Here is a 23,633-nt window from a genome sequence, read left to right on the forward strand (position 1 = left end):
GCTGTCCCTGAGCGGTGCTCCCTCTCCAGGCGCCGGGCGTGTGGACGGCCTGGAGGTGTCCACGGGGAAGGTGTCCCTCCTGCAGGCCACCAACGGCTCCACGGTGCTGCTGCCCTGTACCTACTCCTCCTGCATCGGCATCCACAAGCTGTACTTCAACTGGCACTACAACGACAACGGCACCATGCTCAAGGTGCCCCCCCACGGCCGCGCGCAACCAATCCATGCAACACATGTTTCAACGTATATGCATGCATTCGTGTGTACCAAATACATACACAAATACGTACACATATACAGGTACACACTGTGTGTATGTTTATGCGTGCACATGCATTGCATTGTGTATGGAGTAAGAAGTTAAGGATGTGGGTGTGTTAATGTGTGTGTGTAAATGTATGTGTGTGTGTGTGCATGTTAATGTGTGTGTGTGTGTGTGTGTGTGTGTGTGTTAATGTGTGTGCGTGTGTTTGTACGTGTTAATGTTTGTGTGTGTGTCTGTTAACGTGTGTGTGTGTGTGTGTGTGTGTGTGTGTGTGTGTGTGTGTGTGTGTGTGTGTGTGTGTGTGTGTGTGTGTGTGTGTGTGTGTGTGTGTGTGTGTGTGTGTGTGTGTTAATGTGGGTGTGTGTGTGTGGGCGTGTGTTAATATATGTGTGTGCTTGTGTGTGTGTGTGTGTGTGTGTGTGTATGTGTGTGTGTGTGTGTGTGTGCGTGTGTGTGTGTGTGTGCAGCTGTGCGAGGCGGTGATCCCCAAGGAGAACGTGGAGCCGGTGGTGGGCGTGTATCACGAGCGTGTAGAGTTCGTGGGCTCGTCCAGGAGGAATAACATCTCTATCCTGCTGTGGAACATCACCTTCGAGGACAGGGGCGACTACGTCTGCTTCGCCCGCAACCCCAAGGAGAAGAACCGCAACCACAGTGCCGTCTACACACTCATCGTGGTGGATCAGCGTAGGAAACACACATCTACACCCTCAGCTACACACTCATCTACACACTCATCTACACACTCAGCTAGCCACACATCTACCCACACATCTACACACACATCTACACCCTCAGCTACACACTCAGCTACACCCTCAGCTACACACTCATCTACACCCTCAGCTACACACTCATCTAAACACTCAGCTACACACTCATCTACACACACATCGTGGTGGACCAGCGTACGAAACACACATCTACACCCTCAGCTACACACAGCTTAACACTCAGCTACACACTCATCTACACACTCAGCTACACACACATCTACACACACATCTACACACTCATCGTGGTGGACCAGCGTACGAAACACACATCTACACCCTCAGCTACACACTCATCTACACACTCAGCTACACACTCAGCTACCCACTCAGCTACACACACATCTACACACACATCTACACACTCATCGTGGTGGACCAGCGTACAAAACACACATCTACACACTCAGCTACACACAGCTACACACTCAGCTACACACTCATCTACACACTCAGCTACCCACACATCTACACACACATCTACACACTCAGCTACACACACAGCTACACACTCAGCTACACACTCAGCTACACACTCAGATACACACACAGCTACACACTCAGCTACAAACACATCTACACACTCATCGTGGTGGATCAGCGTACGAAACATACATCTACACACTCAGCTACACACTCAGATACACACACATCTACACACACATCTACACACTCATTGTGGTGAACCAGCGTCCAACACACTCACACACAGCTACACACTAATGCCGGCGCTAGTAGCAGCAAAACCAGTAGAGCGCTGTAAGCGCCGGTAGAACGCTGTGAGCGCCGGTCGATCGCTGTGAGCGCCGGTCGATCGCTGTGAGCGCCGGTCGAGCGCTGTAAGCACCGGCCGAGCGCTGTGAGCGCCGGTCGATCGCTGTGAGCGCCGGTCGAGCGCTGTGAGCGCCGGTCGAGCGCTGTAAGCACCGGCCGAGTGTGTAAGCACCGGCCGAGCGCTGTAAGCACCGGCGGAGCGCTGTAAGCACCGGCCGAGCGCTGTAAGCACCGGCCGAGCGCTGTAAGCACCGGCCGAGTGTGTAAGCACCAGTCGAGCGCTGTAAGCACCGGTCGAGTGCTGTAAGCATGCCATTTGCTCCTCTTGGCGATTTGTTTACTGCCTTTTTCATTGCTGTATAACTTCTGTTTTGGTGTGTTATTCAGAGGAGTAGGATGTCCAGAGGTAGATAACTGATTTCTAGCCAAACAAAGACCTTGAACAGGTGGAGCAATCAGAAGCCACAGGCCAAGTAACAGTGTCCAAACACATCCATTTTCTCTGTACCAGTTGTTTGAATCGTTGCTTGGATTCAGGCGTTTCTTTGAGGGAGAGCATCTTTGTTGAACCACATCTGTTAGAAACTGAAACTGAAAGGAGAGGTGCGGAGCCTAACAAACCACACCTGCCCTCGGACGCCATTTGGTATCAAACCTAGGGGCCGCCTAGTGTTGCACGGCACTACGACCAGCGTACGACACACACATGGAGATACACTCAGATTGAGACACACACACACATGGAGACACACACACAGAGACACACACACACATGGAGACACAAACACATGCATGGAGACACAAACACACGCATGGAGACACACACAGACACACACACACACACACACACACATACATGGAGAAACACACACACTACGACACACACACACACACATGAAGATGAGACCTCTATGACCTTGTGTCCTCTGTGACCTCTGTGTCCTCTATGACCTCTGTGACCTCTATATCACCGTGTCCTCTGTGTTCTCTTGACCTCTGTGTCCTCTATGACCTCTGTGTCCTCTGTGACCTCGGTGACCTCTGTGAGGATAATAACATCCTGTATAACATGTGCCCTGTGTGCAGTGACGGAGGTGGACACCACGCTGACCACCGTCATGGTGGCTGTGGTGGGGACCCTCCTGGGCAGTCTGCTGCTGTTCATGGTGGCCAAGGCCCTGGTGGTCAACTTCATGCCAAAGAAAGAAGACAAGAAGTAAGAATGAGCCTCCTCTTTAAACAGAGCTACATTTAAAATGATTTCATCTAAACTGAGCATTTATGGCTTATTAATGTATGGCCGTAATTGTGTTGTATATTAGTTGTTGTTAGTTAGTTTACTGAAAATATTTGAAATAATATCTATCTTCAAATGCATAAAATACAGTGTACATTATTAACATCAGGTCTGAGCCATTCGATTACAGAGTACATTTCAAATCGATGATCTTTTCACTTTAATCTTGAGACCATTCTCAAAGCTCATGCGGTTACAGCTGGTCTATTTCTTTAAATTTCTTAGTTCGCTTCTCTAAACATTTCATCAGCCAAAATGATTCCGTCTATCCACCCCCCCCCTCACATCCGTCCGATCATTCATCCATCCATCCTATCATTCATCCATCTATCTATCTGTCCATCCGTTCATCCATCCATTCCTCTATCATCTCTCCATCCATTCACCCGTTCTTCCCCGTGTCTGTGTCGCCCTCAGTAAGGACTGCCTGGTGAGCTCCACGGTGGTGGACCACACAGAGGACGCCCGGTCGGGGGCCAAAGGCTCCAAGGGGAAGGCCTGAAGCCTGGCTGTGCAGCTCCCAGCGTACAGATCCACGTCTAGGAAGCTGCTTACTAACAGACTGCTCCACGTACTCGTGGGAAATGAGGATTTTAGGGTTTTACATTTTCAGATCCACCTCCACTGTGCAGAATAGCCAACACTTAAATCCTCAAACTCAACCTTTTTTATTTGAAAACGTCTTTCATACAGAAAAACCTTTTTTACAACGGACCTTAAAATGGAGAATTAAAGTTATTTCGAACTATGCTCTAATTCTAATATGATACAATATAGTAACATTATATATAAATATGTATTCATATATCTAATAACTTTGCAAATATTGAGTTTAAATTGTGGTCTGATCAAAAGAGCGCAATGACCCATCATTGGTCACTATGGAAACAGGACCAACAAATCGACTGCCAGAACCAATCTACTGCCGCGGTGTCAGCGATGGCTCCGCACACGCCCCCTGCCGGCGCCACGGCACCCGACCACACCCGTCGCCACGGCACCCGACCACACCCGTCGCAGCAACAACGTTTACAATCATATTTGATCGTTGATGAACACAGAAAAAAACGCATGTAATATAGAATTGGATGAAATCATCTGCTGAGTTTAATAATCTAATACTGAACCTAAACACTGCCGTGGGTCAGAGGACCTATGCCTCCAGTGACCCCACCCTGGGTCCTGGTTTTAACTCAGAGAGACCCAGTCCTACTGGGTCTCCCCTCCACTGCCATCGGTCTATGTTTAGAGGGGTCCGCATGAGAGACCCACCAGATCCACGCGGTTCTGTTGGGTTCCCGGTCTCCCCACACACAGCCTACTGCATCGTTAGGGTAGTCATTAAGCACTTGATTAAAAGGCCGTCTGTCTGTCCGCTCTTTTCTGGTCGGCACTTTTAAAGAGGCTAAGAAGAGATTTGGAATCGTTTAAGACAATGCACACATTAAAAGATTCTGTATCTATCAAAAGGTGTAAGAGAACACAAATATAGGAAACAAAGTTATGAAGCTGTATTATGTAAAAATAAATGACATTTTATGCAGATTGTTCCTATTTTGCACCACTTCACTGGTGTCTCGTGGTGAAGAAACTAAAGAATGAATGTTTTCATACTCACCTTCTGAATCATATTCAGAATTTATTAACATCTTCTGAATTCATTGATATTAATATTCAGAATCAATGAATTAATTCATACAAAATAGGGTTGAGAATAAGAATAAGAATAAATCATATTAAGAATAGTCTGAGCAATGAAAAATGATCACAAGTGGGAACTTGTGTCTATGTTTTGGGCATGGTTGGTATTGTCAGTAAAAGCCTCTGGGATGAGATGGTTTGAGCTTATATACTCAAAAGATAATCATATAGCCTCCACAAGCATCTACGCCAAATGTGATACTAAAATGCATTACGTTGTGTGACAAAAAACGTTTTGCCCGGACATTATAATAGATTAAATAAACAGTATAATATACATACTGTTATGCTTTTAGAGCAATTCTTACTATGCTAAATGTAAAATGTGGTGTATGACTTATCCACCATCATTGTCCTTGTTAGAAGCTGCTTCCCTTTGGTTTTGGTTCATGTGTGATTGTCTGATGTCATGTTGTGTTACCTTGTCGTGTTATCATGTTGTGTTGTCATGTTCTTTTATCATGTTGGGTTATCTTGTCCCTCTGCTGCTCACTCCACAGTGTATTTTCTTTCAGTAGAAGCAATAAGCCCAGTCTCCTGATTATGCAATAACCTGTTTCATTGCACTTTATCTAGAATGTCGCTCGCTGCTGCTGAGGTTCACTACTCTCTGTCCAATGCAGAAGTCTTGTACAAGTGCATCTCGGTTGTATGAACGTATTTCCCTTGTGGTGTGACACATAGCTGTAAATCATATGTAAACCAGGCAGGGACACGTCAATGAATAACAGAAAAAAAATGGTTTTACAAAGTTGGTCTTCCACTTCTGTCTGCTGAAGCCGTTGTCTGTTGAAATGCATTCTGTTATCTCCCCCTAAAGTAAAATTGTTGGTGAATGAAACCACTGCGTCTGTATCGTCTGCAGACCTTCATCCGATTTGCTGCGGCCTGGTCCGGGGAAGACATCGTGCCGAGAGAGTGTAAATCTATGATCCCAAGAGTCGTTTTGCAGTCAAGCTTTCCACGAGAATAAAACAGTTGCATTGCTATAACACATCAACATACTTTGGTCTTTTTACTTAAAGCTCACCATCTTCTGCCTTTTCATGCAGCGGCAGTCCAATTGGCTTCACCCGTAATGAACAAGGGCTTTTTAGCCCCGAAATTCTTATACACAATCAACGTTGTTTCTCATCCATCCGTGATGAGATTAGAACAGTTACTTCTGACAGCTGCATGCAAACAAGAGATACAAGCAGCACATCTGCCCCCTGGTGGCACTGCCCGGTAAAACACTTCCCCTCGTGGCAGCAGATGGAACTCTGCCCTGTTCTAAAGCCCCCCCCTCTTAAAATAAAGTACAATAAAAGTAATCCATCACCTTGTATTGCATTTAGACTACCACTACAACTTTAGACATTAAGGGTCAGTCTGTCAGAGTGTGTGTGTATGTGTGTGTGTGTGCGTGTGCGTGTGCGTGTGTGTGTGTGTGTGTGTGTGTGTGTGTTTATGTGTGTGTGTGTGTGTGTGTGTGTGTGTGTGTGTGTGTGTGTGTGTGTGTGTGTGTGTGTGTGTGTGTGTGTGTGTGTGTGTGTGTGTGTGTGTGTGTGTGTGTGTGTGTGTGTGTGTGTGTACACCGATAAGTGTATTCCAGTCCCAGTTCCAAATCCATTAACTCGGCCTTCAGATTGAGTTCTCGTCCTGTTAAGACAGCTCACTGCCAAAGAGAGGTGCGATGACACCCAGAGCCCCCCCCTCCAGGCTGCTGGGGGCCCTAGTGAAGAGAGCCCCCCCCCCCCCTCCAGGCTGATGGGGGCCCTAGTGAGGAGAGCCCCCCCCCCCTCCAGGCTGCTGGGGGCCCTAGTGAGGAGAGCCTCCCCCCCTCCAGGCTGCTGGGGGCCCTAGTGAGGAGAGCCTCCCCCCCCTCCAGGCTGCCGTGGGCCCTAGTGAGGAGAGCCCCCCCCCCCCCCCCCCTCCAGGCTGCTGGGGGCCCTAGTGAGGAGAGCCCCCCCCCCTCCAGGCTGCTGGGGGCCCTAGTGAGGAGAGCCCCCCCCCTCCAGGCTGCTGGGGGCCCTAGTGAGGAGAGCCACCCCCCCCCCCCTCCAGGCTACTGGGGCCCCTAGTGAGGAGAGCCCCCCCCCCTCCAGGCTGCTGGGGGCCCTAGTGAGGAGAGCCCCCCCCTCCAGGCTGCTGGGGGCCCTAATGAGGAGAGCCCCCCCCCCCCCCCCCTCCAGGCTGCTGGGGGCCCTAATGAGGAGAGCCCCCCCCCCCCCCCCCTCTAGGCTGCTGGGGGCCCTAGTGAGGAGAGCCACCTCCCCCCCCCTCCAGGCTGCTGGGGGCTCTAGTGAGGAGAGCCCCCCCCCCCCTCTAGGCTGCTGGGGGCCCTAGTGAGGAGAGCCCCCCCCCCCCCTCACTCACTCTCTCTCTCTCTTCTCTCTGTCCCTCCCTCTCTCTCTCTCTCTCTCTCTCGCTCTCTCGCTCACTCTGTCACTCTGTCTGCCATCCAACCGTCTGTCCGTCTCACGATGATTTATTTGTGTCAGGGACAAGGACATCTGTCTATTAGCGAGTGACGCTGTGGTCCCCCCAGGCCCTTAGTCGGGGACAGGCCCCTGACTAAGATAGGGGACAGGCCCTTAACTGGGTGAGGGAAAAGCACTGAACTGGTTGGGGGACAGGCCCTTAACTAGGGTGGGGGACAGGCTCTTAGTGGGGGACAGGCCCTTAGCTAGGGTGGAGGACAGGCCCTTAGTTGGAAACAGGCCCTTAACTAGGGTGAAGGACAGGCCCTTAGTTGGAGACAGGCCCTTAACTAGGTTGGAGGACAGGCCCTTAGTTGGAGACAGGCCCTTAACTAGGGTGGAGGACAGGCCCTTAGTTGGAGACAGGCCCTTAACTAGGGTTGTGGGCCGGTCCTTATCTAGGGAGACGGGCAGGCCCTTAGTGGGAGACAGGCCCTCAACTAGGGTGGGGGACAAGCACTTAGTGGGGGACAGGCACTTAACTAGTGCGGGGGACATGCCCTTAGTGGGGGACAGGGACTTAACTAGGGTCGGGGACAGGCACTTTACTTGGGTGGGGGACAGGCCTTTAACTAGGGTAGGTGAAAAGGCCCTTAAATAGGGTATGTGAGCGGTCCTTAACTCGTTGGGGGACAGGCCCTTAACTAGGTTAGGGGAACAGGCCCTTAGTGGGGAACAGGCCATTAACTGGGTGGGGGACCGGCCCTTAACTAAGGTGGGGGACAAGCCCTTAACTGGGTGTGGGACAGGTCCTTAACTGGGTGGGGAACAGGCCCTTAACTGGGTGTGGGACAGGTCCTTAACTATGAGGGGTTTAAGTCTTTAACGTGTGGGGGACAGGCCCTTGACTATGGTGGGAGACAGGCCATTAGAGGGGGACAGGCCCTTAACTGGGTGGGGGACAGGCCCTTAAATAGGGAAGGGGACAGGCCCTTAGTCTGGGACAGGCCCTTAACTAAGATGGGGGACAGGCCCTTAACTGGGTGGGGGACAGGCCCTTAACTGGGTGGGGGACAGGCCTTTAACTAAGGTGGGGGACATGCACTTAACTTGATGGGGGGCAGGCCCTTAATTAGGTTTAAGGACCTTAGTTGGGGACAGACCCTTAACTAGGGTGGAGGACAGGCCCTTAATTAGGTTGAAGGAAAGGCCCCTTAGTCGGGGACAGGCCCTTAATTAGGTTGAAGGACAGGCCCTTAGTGGGGGACAGGCCCTTAACTGGGTGGGGGACAGGCCCTTAACTGGGTGGGGGACAGGCCCTTAACTAAGGTGGGGGACAGGCCCTTAACTGGGTGGGGGACAGGCCCTTACTTAGGTTTAAGGATAGGCCCTTAGTGGGGGACAGACCCTTAACTAGGGTGGAGGACAGGCCCTTAACTAGGGTGGAGGACAGGCCCTTAATTAGGTTGAAGGACAGGCCCTTAGTGGGGGACTGGCCCTTAACAGGGTGGGGTGACAGGCCCTTAACTAGGGAAGGGGAAAGGGCCTTAGTCTGGGACAGGCCCTTAACTAAGATGGGGACAGGCCCTTAACTGGGTGGGGGACAGGCCCTTAACTGGGTGGGGGACAGGCCTTTAACTAAGGTGGGGGACATGCACTTAACTTGGTGGGGGGCAGGCCTTTAACTAAGGTGGGGGACATGCACTTAACTTGGTGGGGGGCAGGCCCTTAATTAGGTTTAAGGACAGGCCCTTACTAGGGGACAGGCCCTTAACTAGGGTGGGGGAAAGGCCCTTTGTGGGGAACAGATCCTTAACTAGGGTGGGGGCAGGCCCTTAGTGGGGGACAGGCCCTTAACTAGGGTGGGAAACAGATCCTTAGTGAGGGACAGGCCCCCACTAAGTTAAGAGGCTTTCTCTTCCAATTCACATGTAAACGGCAACTACTATTAAACCAGTGTGTGGGTGTGTCTTTGTGTATGTGTGTGTGTCTGTGCGTGCGCGCGTGTGTGCGTGTGTGTGTGTGTGTGTGTGTCTGTGCGTGTGTGTATGCGTGTGTGTGTGTCTGTGTGTGTGGCCTTGTTGTGTCTAGGACTAATGATGAAACATCTCCCAACGTGGGACTTGCAGTGCATTCCTTTCTGTTTAGCCCCAGCAGGATGTGAGTCATGTCCAGCCTGGCCATGTAGTCTCTGACAATCTCCTCTACTTGCGCTGTCCACTCCCCGGGGATATTGAATTTATGGCCGAGGTAGCTGTATGTTTCGTGGCGCGCAAAGACTCTGATTGGTACATTGTTCATTGTGAATGTTGGGATTGTGTCTGGTTTGGCATGATACCAGCGATTGCCGCCACTCCTCCTCTCGTAAAAGACAGCACATTTTGATTGTTTCACCTGTAACCCAGACCACTCTAAAGAAGAGTCAGTCCTGGAAAGCGTGTCTTTTATAACGCCTTCGTGTCGGGAGCATACGACCACGTCGTCTGCGTACCCCTGCACGGGGTTCGGGGAGTAGGTGTTAAGGGGCGCACAATGGCACATCCACCGTATCCATCCATTGATTGCCAGCACAAAGTTCACCGCGCTCCACGGGCAGCCCGTCTTTATACCAAGTTGTGATGGGATTGGGTCCGTGAGCTGTTTGCCGCATATCACTTGGATAAAGGAATCCTTATCGACGTCTTTGACTATGTCTTTATACACCTGAGGCAGATGTATTTCTTCCAGGGATCTAAACATAATGTTGTGCGCCAGGGTTCCAAATGCGTCACGGAAATCTAAAAACACTGCGTAAAAGCGGGATGAATCGTGTTTAAAATCATCAATGCCGGTCTTAAGGCAAAAAGTATGTTCATTCTTCCCTTGCCTTTCTGTGTAGGCTTTCTGCTTTGTGGACAGAATATGTTTTCCACTAGCCACGGTAGAAAATGGGAGAGGAGGCATTTCATGAACACCTTATAAACGGTTGGGAGGAGGGATATGTCTCTCCATGTAGTCGGGTCGTCTGGGATGTTATGAGTCGGGTACTCTCTTGTTCTCCAGACATACATTAAAGATTGTTGTTAGAGTCCTATATGAGTTTGTGCTTTTGAGTGTTTCATACGTGACCCCATCTACACCACTTGCTTTATAATTAGGAAAACTGTCAATTACCTTTTTCACCTCTTCTTCTGTGAAATGTGCAGTGTTTGGTAGACGCTCTGGTTCGGATGATGGTATCAGGCCGACCAGGGTGGTTGTGACAGGGGGGCTGCAGATGACGTTTGGCCATTCCCATGGCATTTATCCTCATAGTAGGGCTGTATGTGTGCGATGTTACTGGAGCAGGGGGGCGGGGCGGGGTACTCGCTATTATTCAGAATGATTTGCATTGCTTTTGCTCTTCTATTTTGCCACAGATATGAAAGTTTATTGCGTTTTAATTTCCTGGAATGTCGGCTTTGTGCGGCCCCAAGAGAGGGCTGGATTATATCCCTTACAAAGCGGAGTTGTATCTCAATCCAGGAAGCGAGTGAAGCTGATGTTAATTCCCCAGGGAAAGGTTGGCCCACTGGAAGTTTCTTCCGGATGCGTGCTGTGTATTTCAAAAAAGGCTCTCCATATGATAATCCATAACCATAATAATAATATGCCATTCTTGCAGAATAATCCGTTGAGAAGTGATATTAATCTCGTCCACTTGCCCGGGTCTGCAGTCGAAGGGAAGTGCTGTTTTTGCTGCACTTTCTTTGTATCCAACGTCTCTCTAAACGCCCTTTCTGCCATTTGGTAATCATTCCAGTGATGTTCAGTCAATGGTCCAGAGAATGTTGAAAAGTCTGTGTAGGGATTTGATATACCCATAGCGTCCAGAGTAGGGTCGTGGAGAGCCCATGCTTGTTGGTAGATCCTGCCGTTTCTCAATGCTTGTTTGTACGCACCCCTTAACGCTGACACGGCGCACATGATTAGAACAAGTTTGCAGAACATGTCAGCAACTGACAACATGAACGGCGGCAGTTACGACGGGTGAAGTTGTTTAAGTTTTTACAAAAACAACATTGGCGTCGAGAGGTGCTTCACGCGTGACCCGGCATACTCGCGTCGCACGCGAGCACACACACACACACACACACACACACACACACGCACACACGCACACACACACACACACACACACGCACACACACACACACACACACACACACACACACACACACACACACACACACACACAATAATTAATTTATTTGGAATGACCAATACTACAACACCATAGCATCCAAATATTAATAAAGAGCCTATTATGTCCAAAACAACACAAACACATTGCAGGTAACCACAACCAAGTGAATCAGTAGAGATACATGTATAGTTGAAGTTGTATCATGGGTAGAGATAACAGCGCCTTCTCCATACATGCAGACTGCCGATGATTGCTGACACACCACCGTCGACCTGGAGATGACGGACACCATCGCTGTGGCCACGGCGACCCCACAGCAGTCTGCAGGCCTGTGTTATTTCCACGCCCTGTATGGACCCAGATCTAGGAGGTGCCGCCCCCCGTGCAGTTTCGTGGCATCGGGAAAATGCACGGGCCGGCACTCGCTAGCTGCCATGAGTGTCGGCCGTTCTGGGGGTCTGTTGTTTATCACAGACACAGGCTCTGGGCGACGGTTCCTGTGTGACACTGGGGCCCAGGTGAGCGTCCTGCCCGCTTCACGCATTGACAGAATAGGGGGCGGCCACGGCCTCGCCCTGGAGGCCGCCAACGGCAGCCCCATCCGCACCTTTGGGACTAGGACTGTTGCTTTATGTTTCGGGGGTCAGCGTTTCGGCTGGGATTTTGTCACCGCGGAGGTGTCCACACCCCTCCTTGGCGCCGATTTCCTCTGCGGCAATGGCCTATTGGTGGATGTGATGAACATGGCGCTTGATAAATGCTGAGACTTTTAGCTCCCTTGCATGTGAGCTCAGTGGCTCGGGCACGACCAAGCTGTCGTGCGCACCCTCACCCTCCGCTGTGTTTTCCCCCCTCCTCGCGGAATTCCCGGAGCTCAAGGAGCCCACGTTCTCAGCTGCCGCCACCAAGCACGGAGTAGAGCATCATATCGCGACCACTGGCCCGCCGGTCTATGCCAGGGCCCGGCGCCTCGACTCTGCTAAGCTCGCCGTTGCTAGGGAGTTTGACACCCTGGAGCGCCTTGGAATTGTCTGCCGGTCGGCCAGCCCCTGGGTTTCCCCGTTCCACATCGTCTCGAAGCCTGGCGGTGGGTGGCGTCCATGTGGGAATTACCGCCGGCTCAATGACATTACAGTACCCGACCGCTACCCGATTCCCCACATCCAGGACTTTTCTGTCCGCCAGGCCGGTGCAGTGGTTTTCTCCAAGGTGGACCTCGTTCGGGGCTATCACCAGGTGCCCGTCCAGCCGCAGGACGTCCCGAAGACGGCGCCGATCACTCCGTTTGGACTGTTTGAGTTCTTACGGATGCCGTTCAGCCTGAAGAACGCGGCCCAGGCTTTTCAGCGACTGATGGACACCGTGCTGCGGGACCTGCCATTCCTGTTTGTCTACCTGGATGACATTCTGATCGCCAGCGCCTCCACGGCAGAGCACTTGAAGCATCTGCGAACACTCTTCGAGCGGCTCAGCCAGCATGGCCTTATTGTCAATCCGGCCAAGTGCCAATTCGGCCGGATCGCCATTGACTTCCTTGGCCACCGCATCACCAAGGAGGGAGCTGTTCCCCTGCCCTCAAAGGTGGCTGCAGTGGCGGACTTCCAGCGCCCTCTCCCAGTTCGAGCCCTGCAGGAGTTTTTAGAGATGGGGAATTTTTATCACCGTTTTGTTCCCCGTGCGGCCCAGCTCATGCGGCCCCTGTATGAGGCACTCAAGGGTAAGACCGCAAAACATATCTTTGACTGGACCGCTGAGAGAGAGGCGGCCTTTGGGGACACTAAACGGGCATTGGCCGAGGCGACTATGCTGGCGCATCCTTTGCTTGCGGCGCTGATTGCCCTGACCACCGACGCTTCGGACTATGCTGTTGGTGCCGTGCATGAGCAGTTGGTGAACGGCGTCTGGCAGCCGCTGGCATTCTTCAGCCGGCAGCTCCGCCCCTGCGAACGGAAATATAGCACCTTCGATAGAGAGCTCCTCGGCCTTTACCTCGCCATTAGGCATTTCCGTTTCCTGTTGGAGGCTCGGCCATTCTCAGTTTTCGTGGACAAGCCATTGATGTTCGCGATGGCGGAGGTTTCGGAGCCGTGGTCTGCCCGTCAGCAGCGCCAGCTGGCCTACATCTCGGAGTTCACAACGGACATCCCCCATGTGGCGGGTAAGGACAATCACGTGGCTGATTGCCTCTCCCGGGCCATCGCAGGAGCTGTCCACCTGGGAATCGACTACACCAGCATGGCAGGTGATCAGGCCTCCGACCTGGAGGTCCAGGCTCTGAGGACAGCTGTCACAGGGCTCCGTTTGGAGGACATCAAGTTCGACAACGTCGGTGCCACGCTCCTGTGTAACGTCTCTACTGGACAGCCAAGGCCGGACGTGCCCGGTAGTTGGAGGCGTCAGGTTTTTGATGCCGTGCACGGCCTTGCCCATCCTGGGCGGAGGACATCGCACCAGCTGATGGCCGGGAAGTTTGTCTGGCATGGCCTTAAGAAGGACATTCGGGACTGGGCTCGGGCCTGCATGGTTTGCCAGCGCGCCAAGGTGCATCGGCATGTGACTGCTCCGCTGGCGCATTTTTTAGTTTCCCGGAGCGGCGGTTTGACCACGTGCATGTGGACCTGGGGGGGCCCCTGCCGCCCTTTAGGGAAGGGGGGCATGAGACCCACCTGGGGGTGCGACGCGTTACTTAAGGAACGCACCTCTGGCTGTGCGGGGTTGTTCTGTGTTTGGGGAAATAAATCCTTCTCTTTATATTTTCACTGGCAACCAAGTCTCCGTCCTCATTTCTATACGATCTCCTACAGTACTTTAAAAATAAATCAGAGAAACACAGGTCTATATACAGGTCAAAGCAACAACCCACTTCCAGAAACACAATGGTTTTTAAAAGATCATCAACAACAACAATGTCAGGAGTATTTGGAGAGTCTCTAAGAACACCTTCCAGGGAGTTATCATTTAAATGTCTAAACCAGTTAATTTGAATCTTTTCGTTTATAGGTATTGTGCTTAGTCCATGTACTTTGCATAGTTCATTCGCTCTGTCAACAATGCGATCGTGACAGGCAATGTATAGTCCTTTAAATGTGAGGCATCCGTTCAATATGTGTGCTGTTGATTCCAATTGTTTATTGGTATGCAATAGGCAGAATGGTTCATGACGGTTTGGAAACCATAGTGAGAGGTTAGATTGAGTCGGGAGTGCTTGCAGTCTTGCTTTGATTGCTTTTAGAATGCCTGCGTTAACAGCTGGATTATGGAGCGCCGAATGGGAAACTGCTGGGTCCGCGCACTGTAGGCATGCGAGTTTACCCTGTAGGCGCAGGTTCACCCAGTAATCGCGCTGTTGTGAGTGCAGGTGTTGTAGGATTTCATACCTGTATGTCCGGCTGTCCAGCTATTTGCTGGAATTGTCATGATGTAGAGTCGCTTCAGCATGCACATTTAAATCCATGATTAACTCCTCGCTGACGCTTACCTGTTCTCCGCTTGTGTGTATCCAATTTAGCTGTATGTTATTGTTATTACACAAATCATTGAGATCAGGCCAATCTGAGCGCACTCCAAAACCTTTGGCCCTGGTGTCCCTGGTGTCCCCCCTTGCCCCTCCTCGAGGGGCAAGGGGGATCTTGCGTTTGTGTAGGTCCAGCAACAATGAGCCCCGGGCCATTGCTCGCACAGTCGGGTCGTCGTTGTTCAGCATGCACAATAGATGACTTGTCCTCATGGCTGTATAAATCCATTCGATGTTGGGGACCCCAAGCTCCCCCTCTGATTTTTTCATGAAAATAATATTCCTTCTCGTGGTTGTGTTAAGATGTATCCATTTCCTCAAAAGCTGTACTGTCTTATTGTTCAGTTCTTTTAAAGTTATTTTGGCAATGTGCACATTGGCAAACAGGTGTTGGAATTTGGAGAGGGCTAGGTCCCGAACTGCCTGAAGTTTCATACAGGTCGGCAGGGGGCATTGATCTATCAAGTCCAATCTAGCAGAATATTCGTTGTAGATGTCTCCTACCTGTTCTTGCCAATGCAACATTAAATCTATAACGAGATAGCTGTAAGTTTCGTTCCTTTCGTAGACACGAATCTCGCTGCCAGCTATTGAAAATGAGGGAGGGTGGTGCTTGGCCCTATACCATCTGTTGCCACCGCTGCGCCGTTCATGGAGCACCGCGCACTTGCTGTTCTTGGGGGGGAGGAAGAACGTTCGTTGCGGGCCAAGCTGTGACCGCGTTGCAGTGTAGAAGGCCCAGGGAGAGACTGCTTTGCCGTGTAAAAGGCCCAGGGAGAGACCGCGGATAGGTCCGATGAGAGACCGCGTTGCAGTGTAAAAGGCCCAGGGAGAGACCGCGTTGCAGTGTAAAAGGCCTGGGGAGAGACCGCGGATAGGTCCGTCCTATGCACCGAAACCTTTTACAATGCAACAAAATATTTAAAGAACATCAAGCTATTCAAATCTCTATATGCACAGATAGTGTATTAGTCAGTCATTTGTATTAGGTTAAACAGGGATTTGATAACGTTTTAATTTAAGAACCACCCACAATTGGTTTGGCCCATCCACAACTGGAATCCTGTCGCTGTGCCTGCACTGTTCTATTCCCTAGCGTTGCCTCCCTGAAAAAGCCCGTTTTTAAAGCTGTTTGGTAGCCTACATCCCGGCTTGATAAAAGGTCCTGTACACATTGAGATTGTTGATACACTAGATTAATAATTCCACAATGCAAAAGAATGAGCAATGCCAGTAAATAAAGTGTGTAAAGTGGCTGAACCATAAAACAAAGCCACAAACAGAAGATCATGGCCATCAGGCCCATAACCTCCTTTCGTTGTCTCTGTACTGTTCTCTGCACAATGACATTAAAGTGAATCCAATCCAATCCAAAATATGTACTCACAAAACATCTGGTACAACGTTACCGTAGCCTATACCGACTAAGTTTGTTGATCTGCTTCTTTCAAAACATATCTCAACGGTGATGCAGCGCGCCCCTTCCTATTGGTGCTAGGGGCGGCAATTGACGCGTGTGAAATAAGCAATGCGGTGCTTCTGCGCCGGTGTGTGGCCAGCTTTACTCACTCACCAATATGATCTCTGAAAGGACAGGCCCATCGGGGTTATACACTAATCCGCCGCGAAATCTATGGGGGCCGCCATCTTTGACAGTCGCCATCGCCATGAAATGTTACTTGCCGCTGGTTCAAATGTGTCGTGAGGTTTTCACAGGCAGTGAACTCGCACCATAATGTGTCAGTAACCATACAGAGAGAAGATGGCAAAATTCTTGAATGTGACTGCGTGGCCGGCCGAGGGAAGTGTTGTAGCCATACAGCAGGACTACTGTACAAAATTATTACTATTAATATGGAGTATGGAGACTATATCCCTGGTGCAGGTCATCAGGCCCAGCAGGATAGCAGTGAAAGCATGTCAACGGCCTCTACCGCCCGGTCAGGTCCCTTTGGGTGTGGTCCTTCGATACTTGGCAGTGCATGCATCAGGGTGAACAGATCCAGACCAGCCAAATGTGGGACAAAGAGCTTCTTTGTGTGGGATGAGGTGGGACATGTTTCCAATGCGGAGACGAAGATTTTCTGCGATTTTCCAATATAAACATTGCCACATGTCTGTTCACGTCATATTCCACCCACCGCGGTTCTACCCCGTTCTAAGTAGTGTCCCAGGGTCCCAGTGTCAGACAGGCTCAGAAAGGGGGACAGCGGCCCCCCTGTCCTCTGGGATCCAGAGGGGCTCTGAGAGTCTGGCGGAGGACGCCTTCATCCCCACCAGGGGACCAGGAACATAATGATTAGACTTCCATTATAAAATGTACGGTTTAAAGTTGGATATTTAAAAAACTATAGATTATCTTTGTTAGATACCACGATTCCAAGCTTATATGAAAATTTTAACGGTGAAATGGAGTCTCAGGAAAAATTGTGGAAAGAGTAGGGTCCCAAGGTTTGTAGAAAATAAGAAAGAAAGAAAGAAAGAAAGTCTAAGAACCGTCATAGTTGAGCGATGATCGCAGGACTCACCTAACTAGATTTCCTTTAACCTGAGAATGTAAAAACAAATCTCAGTTGAAAGAGAAATGAGAACAGAACAGTCTTGCATCCCTGATGGCAAGAAGAGATGTGTGGAACATCCCATGCTTGATGTCTCTAGTGATAGAGCGCTCGAGGAGAGTGGGAGGTGTCTCGTAACGACTAGAATAGAATAGAATCGAATATCTTTATTGTCATTGTAACAAGTACAACGAAATCAAGTACAGTCCTTGTTCAGTGCAAAAACATCACATTGAGGTAGTACTTATAAATAAAAAATAAAAACTATAATCAACAAAGTACACTAAAAAACACATAAGACACACCCACACAAACATTCACATTTATAAATGTGCCTACCCAAATGTGATACACAACACAACTATGCTCTGGTAGCAACATTTAGTGAGGTTATGGCTGTTGGATAAAAACTGTTTCGTAGTCTGCTTGTTCTTGTTTTCATGGACCTGTATCTCCTGCCTGATGGCAGTAGTTCAAACAGTTTGTGACCGGGATGTGATGAGTCCTGCAGGACGGATTTGGCCTTTTTAAGGCAGCGGGAGCTGGGCAGTTCGTCCAGAGAGGGAAGAGGGCAGCCGGTGATTTTCTGCGCTGCCTTTATGACCCCCTGGAGCCTTTTCCTCTGTGCCACAGTGCAGCTTGAGAACCAGACACACAGACAGTAGGTCAGTATGCTCTCTATTGAGCAGCGGTAGAAGGACACCAGCAGTTTCTGGGGGATGTTGTTCCTCCTGAGAACTCTCAGGAAGTATAGTCTCTGCTGGGCCTTCTTCACCAGCCCAGTGGTGTTGACGCCCCAGGTCAGGTCCTCCATGATGTTCACTCCCAGGAAGCGGAAGTCAGAGACCCTCTCCACACAGACCCCGCCTATCATCAGCGGCTGGATGACCGTCTTCTTCCTCCTATAATCCACAACGAGCTCCTTGGTCTTTGTTGCATTGAGGAGCAAGTTGTTAGCACTGCACCACCCCACCAAACGCTCCACCTCGTCTCTGTAGGCGGTCTCATCCCCCCTTGAGATGAGCCCCACTACTGTGGTGTCATCTGCAAATTTGATGAAGGTGTTGCTGTGGTGGGCGGGAGTGCAGTCGTGGCTATAGAGGGTATAGAGCAGGGGACTCAGCACACAGCCCTGTGGGGCGCCAGTGCTGAGGCTGAGGGCGGTGGAGGTGTGGGGGCCCACTCTTACCCTCTCAGTGCGGTCCGTTAAAAAGTTCTTAATCCAAAGGCAGGTTGAGTGTGGTATTCCAATGTCAGACAGTTTGAGCACCAGTCTGTGTGGGAGGATTGTATAAAAAGCAGAGCTAAAGTCCATGAAGAGCATCCGAGCATAGCTCCCCTGCTGCTCCAGGTAGGACAATGCTGCATGGAGGGCTGTTGCCACAGCGTCCTCATAGATCTATTTGCCCTGTAAGCGAACTGATGTGGATCAAAGGTGGGGGGGATGAATGACATGATGTGACTACGAACCAGTTTTTCAAAGCACTTCATCACCACAGGGGTGAGTGCTACTGGCCGGTAGTCGTTGAGGGAGGAGATATTGGGTTTTTTTAGCAGGGGGACGTTGGTGGAGGACTTCAAGCAGGATGGGACAGTGGACTGGGAGAGTGACTGGTTAAAGATCTTAGTAAAGACCCCCACCAGCTCCTTCAGCACACGTCCACAGACACCGTCGGGTCCAGCTGCCTTCCGCGGGTTGACAGCCCGCAGTGTACGCCTCACCCCGTGCTCCTCTACCGTGAGGATGATGCCGCTGTTGGCTGCTGGATGTGGCGTTGCTGCATCTGGTGGCTTTGCCTCGAAACAGGCGAAGAAGTGGTTCAGCTCCTCCGCCAGTGAGACATCACCTTCAGCAGCCCCTGGGTTGGTCTTGTAGTTGGTAATGTTCTGGATTCCCTGCCACACCTGCCTGGTGTTGTTGCTGTCCAGGTGGTCCTCGATCCTCCTCCTGTAGTCCGACTTCGCCCTCCGGATGCCCCTCTTGAGACTGGAGCGTACTGCGCTGTACAGAGCCCCATCACCTGATCTGAAGGCGGTGTTCCTCTCCTTTAGCAGCTGCTGGACCTCTCTAGTCATCCGGGGCTTCTGGTTGGGATAGACACAAATGCATTTGTCAACTGTGACAATGTCTATGCAGTTCTTAATAATACATTGTCTGTAAACACTTCCAGGTCTGGATCTTCGAATATCTCCCAGCAGGTCCTGTCAAAGCAGTCCTGCAACTGCTGAAAGGCTCCATCTTTTAGTAGTCAAAGCAATTTTTCTGAGGGGGGTGTATGCAGGAACAGAAAGCAGTGACAGGTGGTCGGACTGAGCTAGGTTTGGTAGTGGCCTGACCTTGTAGCCACCCTTGATGTTTGAGCAGACCTTGTCCAATGTGTTAGCTCCTCTGGTCGCACACTTAACGTGCTGGTGGAATTTTGGGAGCACTGCTTTTAGGTCAGCGTGATTGAAGTCCCCCGCAATTATAAACACTGCATCAGGATACCTGCTCTGCTGACTGCTAATGCTGCTATGTAAAAGAGAGCTATGTTAGCGTTAGCATCCGGTGGGATGTAAACAGCAGTGATCAAGACAACAGTAAACTCCCTAGGGAGATAAATGGGCCGACATTTGATAGTCACGTACTCTAAGTCTGGGGACCAGTGACGGTCTATAGCCACTGTGTGAGTGCACCAGATGTTGATGACATAAACACACAGTCCCCCTCCTCTGCTTTTACCAGAGTTACTCGTCCTGTCCTGGCGTTGTGCTGTGTAGCCTGCTAGCTGTATAGCTGAGTCCGCGACACCACACCTGCTGGAAAAGCAGCAGGCGGATGGATTTATGTAGAGCAAGCTGCTCTCACTTTTGGGTGTGTCCCACAGAGTGTTTAAAGGGTTTATAATATGTAACCAATATAAAACCATTTAGAGGGTTTAGAACCAGTGTATCGCGTGGTACACAAGGGAGAATCCTCAGGTAATCAAAGGAAAAATGAATAAAATGTGTTCTGAAGGAGGCTTAAGGAAATGGTTCTGAAGGAGGCTTAAGGGAATGGCACTGAACACGGTTTAAGGGAATGGCTCTGAAAACGGTTTGAGGAAATGGTTCTGAACACAGTTTAAAGGAATGGCTCTGAATATGGTTAAGGTAATGGCTATGAATACAGTTTAAGGGAATGGTTCTGAATACAGTTTAAGCTAATGGTTCTGAATATGGTTCAAGGGAATTGCTCTGAATACGGTTAAAGGGAATCGCTCTGAATACTGTTTAAGGTAATGGCTCTGAATATGGTTTAAGGGAATCGCTCTGAATATGGTTTACGTTAATGGCTCTGAATACAGTTTAGGGGAATGGTTCTGAATACGGTTTAAGGGAATTGTTCTGAATAGTTTAAGGAAATGGTTCTGAAGAGGGCACATGGACATGCCATGTCAAACACTGATTTACCGATGAGCAGCAAAACAAGACAAATACGACACGTGAAAACGTAGCCCTTGACCACAACTCACTGAGTCCCGGAGAGCCTTATCTTGGGGCTGAGTAAACCCGATCAGCTGTCTGGGTGGTGGGGAGGACGAGATCATAACACCAGCAGATGATAATCATCCAAATAAGACAATAGTAGAACAACAGGGATAGGTGTCACGTTGCCGTTTATTGAGATCATTGCTAATATATTAAAACAAAAAATATACAAAACAAAAAAGAATAATTATGCTAATAACAATAATTAATCAGTCAATACTCCAAATAATTGAATGGCTGAAGGGTTGGGCACACACCACAGGTATTTAGTTCAATAATAAACAATAGTAAGACGGCGTTACCGACGTAACACTACATTCTCAGTAGTAGTAGTCCTCAAGGCTGGTTTCATACTCCTCCGTAAAGTGCTGTACGTAGACACGGATTGCCCTCTCCGCAGCCGGAGAGCCTGTCTGAGACCCTCTCCGAGACCCTCTCTGTAGCTCTACGTGCGCATCCAATATTTTTTAACTATCACTCGATGCAACGGAGACGGACTGACTTTTGCAATGCAGTAGCAGTAGTAGTAACCCTAACAGGTAGATTGTGATTCACCTTCATTGTAAAAAAAAAATGACTTATTTAAAACAACAGTACATGGATAACTATTTACTCAACTTCAAGGTTTCTCTACAGTATCAGATAGGTTTTTGCAAACTGGACTTGTGTTACATTAACGTAACCCAAGTCCAGTTTGGTCTAGCTTAGTCCAGACGACATTAGTTGGTCCCTTCCAATAATTGATTCATTGAGTCAATTCCCACACCGTGTGGGAATAGAACCTGTCGCGGCTCAAAGGTCAGCTGCGGCCTGACCTGAACAGCATCCCCCTCAGCCTAGTCCAGGGACTGGGGGAGGACGGAGCAGGGCCCGTCCCCCTGCTGTCAGGGGGGTCCGCAGGTCCGCGTCCGCTAACCCTAACCCGAGGCCGGCCCCCAGGCTCAGCGACGGGTAACTGAGGCAGATACAGATTCACGCCAATGTTATGGAGAAAACAATCATCAATGAACTTTAGTTATGTGAACAGGTAAGAGGGTTAATAGTTCAGCTATGGACTAGGATTATGGCTGCCCTCATTTCATTGTTGGTTTAAAATCGGTGTCCTGGCTAGATTCTAGTTCTTTATACGTGTCATTTTGTGTAGTATGCTCACATTTACAGTGGATGGGGCGAGTTGTTCTGCCATGACTGAGGATACCGGAAGAGCTGAGGAGTCTAGGAGAAAAGGAGGGAGACCCAGAGACTTAGTGGTTTATTCCTATCATCAGTGACCAACACAAAGTCTGCACAACTGAGGACCCTTTTCTTCTGGCAACCATGGGGCAGAAACCTCCCCTCCTACAGCAGTGAACATTGGGGCAAAGAACCTCCCCTCCTACAGCAGCGGACATTGGGGCAGTTGAACCTCCCATCCTACAGCAGTGAACATTGGGGCAAAGAACCTCCCCTCCTACAGCAGTGGACATTGGGGCAGTTGAACCACTGACATCAGGTCAGGGTCAGGGCTGCCTTGCCCAAGGAGCCGTACCTTCTCCAGGATCGTTCCTGCGGTCATCGGTGCACCACAAACCGTCCTCACCTCCACTCACCTCGTGTCAATCCCCCTTTAACGCTGACAGTACAACCCTACTGTCCTCCACATGAGGTTATTGAAAATTAATACACAGCCTGGTCAAAATGCTCGTTTCTGATTGGTCGATTCGGGCATTTGACCTATTTCTGAATAGCGGACCGCTACTATGACTAACGGACTGTTTTGGACGCTATTATCAATCTACCGCGATTATAAATGGTATTAATGACCATATTATTGGATGGCTCAATGACTACTCACGATATAAATGTTCATAAAAGTCACTTTATTGGACAAAAGAAAAAAAATTGGCTACTACTTAAATGTTGCTCAGATGCGCTGTGAGATGGAGACGGACCTGCTGGCCTGGGGATGGTCGCCCGGTCTGAGCGCGTCCCAGGGGACACTGGGCGCGTCCCAGGGGACACTGGGCGCTCCTTGACTCTAGGAGGGTCTCCCAAGCACTCGTGGGTCCCATTGCTGTACTGGGCGTCTCCACAGCAAATGTTCTCCTCGTGTTCCTTGGAGAGGATCTTCTCTCTGCCCAGGGGTCCACAGCAGAGCTGGGTGTTGGTGTGGTAGGCCCCTGATGAAACACAAGGTTCTGTCTCAGCCAAAACAACATTGTTTCCTGGTTCCAACACTTCACAGCCTCTTATGCAATTGACTGTCAAAATGAAGAGTATATATAATATAATAATGAGTTTGACTCTAAAGCAACGTTAGGTTTTATTTATGAACATAACCCTGATTGTGATTATAAGGGTGATGTTCCCTGAAGCTTGAGATCATAATCTCATGCTATCAGAAACAGGAGTGACATTACGAATGAAAGCAAATGCCGACTGGAATTGAAAAGTTTTGTTTGATACCATAATAAATAAATCCATATGTCCATCGGACAAAAACACTCTGCAGCAGCGGTCCCTAACCTTTGTTACACCACGGACCGGTACTATGTCAGACAATGTTTCGGCGGACCGGTGATACGCCGTATTCTGTTACCCAGCATGAAGTGTGACACCAGGGGGCGCTGTTGAATATGTTCTGCAACATGCACGAGCTAAAGCATAAACGGCCATGAAGTCGTTTGAATTAATC

General features: G+C 49.9%; 2 protein-coding genes across 5 annotated transcripts in view; one reads left to right on the forward strand and one right to left on the reverse strand.

The window, feature by feature from the left end:
- The window catches only part of LOC130406635 (sodium channel subunit beta-4-like), a 22,313-nt gene extending 16,209 nt beyond the window's left edge, over nucleotides 1–6,104 (forward strand). Inside the window, exons 3-6 of the mRNA XM_056612302.1 lie at nucleotides 13–193; nucleotides 733–952; nucleotides 2,899–3,028; nucleotides 3,527–6,104. Coding sequence (XP_056468277.1) covers nucleotides 13–193; nucleotides 733–952; nucleotides 2,899–3,028; nucleotides 3,527–3,611 — 616 coding nt within the window. The 3' untranslated portion in view covers nucleotides 3,612–6,104. The remainder of the gene's footprint in view (nucleotides 1–12; nucleotides 194–732; nucleotides 953–2,898; nucleotides 3,029–3,526) is intronic.
- A 14,794-nt stretch (nucleotides 6,105–20,898) lies between these two features.
- Nucleotides 20,899–23,633, reverse strand: part of LOC130405945 (galaxin-like) — a 33,761-nt gene continuing 31,026 nt past the window's right edge. For all 4 annotated transcript variants that reach the window (XM_056611280.1, XM_056611278.1, XM_056611279.1 and 1 more), the window contains 3 exons: nucleotides 22,891–23,118; nucleotides 22,113–22,174; nucleotides 20,899–21,914 (listed from right to left, as the gene is read on the reverse strand). In XM_056611280.1, the coding sequence (XP_056467255.1) occupies nucleotides 21,759–21,914; nucleotides 22,113–22,174; nucleotides 22,891–23,118 (446 nt within the window). In that variant the 3' untranslated portion in view covers nucleotides 20,899–21,758. The remainder of the gene's footprint in view (nucleotides 21,915–22,112; nucleotides 22,175–22,890; nucleotides 23,119–23,633) is intronic.

This window comes from Gadus chalcogrammus, chromosome 16 (genome assembly GCF_026213295.1).
Source record: "Gadus chalcogrammus isolate NIFS_2021 chromosome 16, NIFS_Gcha_1.0, whole genome shotgun sequence".
NCBI classification, from domain to species: Eukaryota; Metazoa; Chordata; class Actinopteri; order Gadiformes; family Gadidae; genus Gadus; species Gadus chalcogrammus.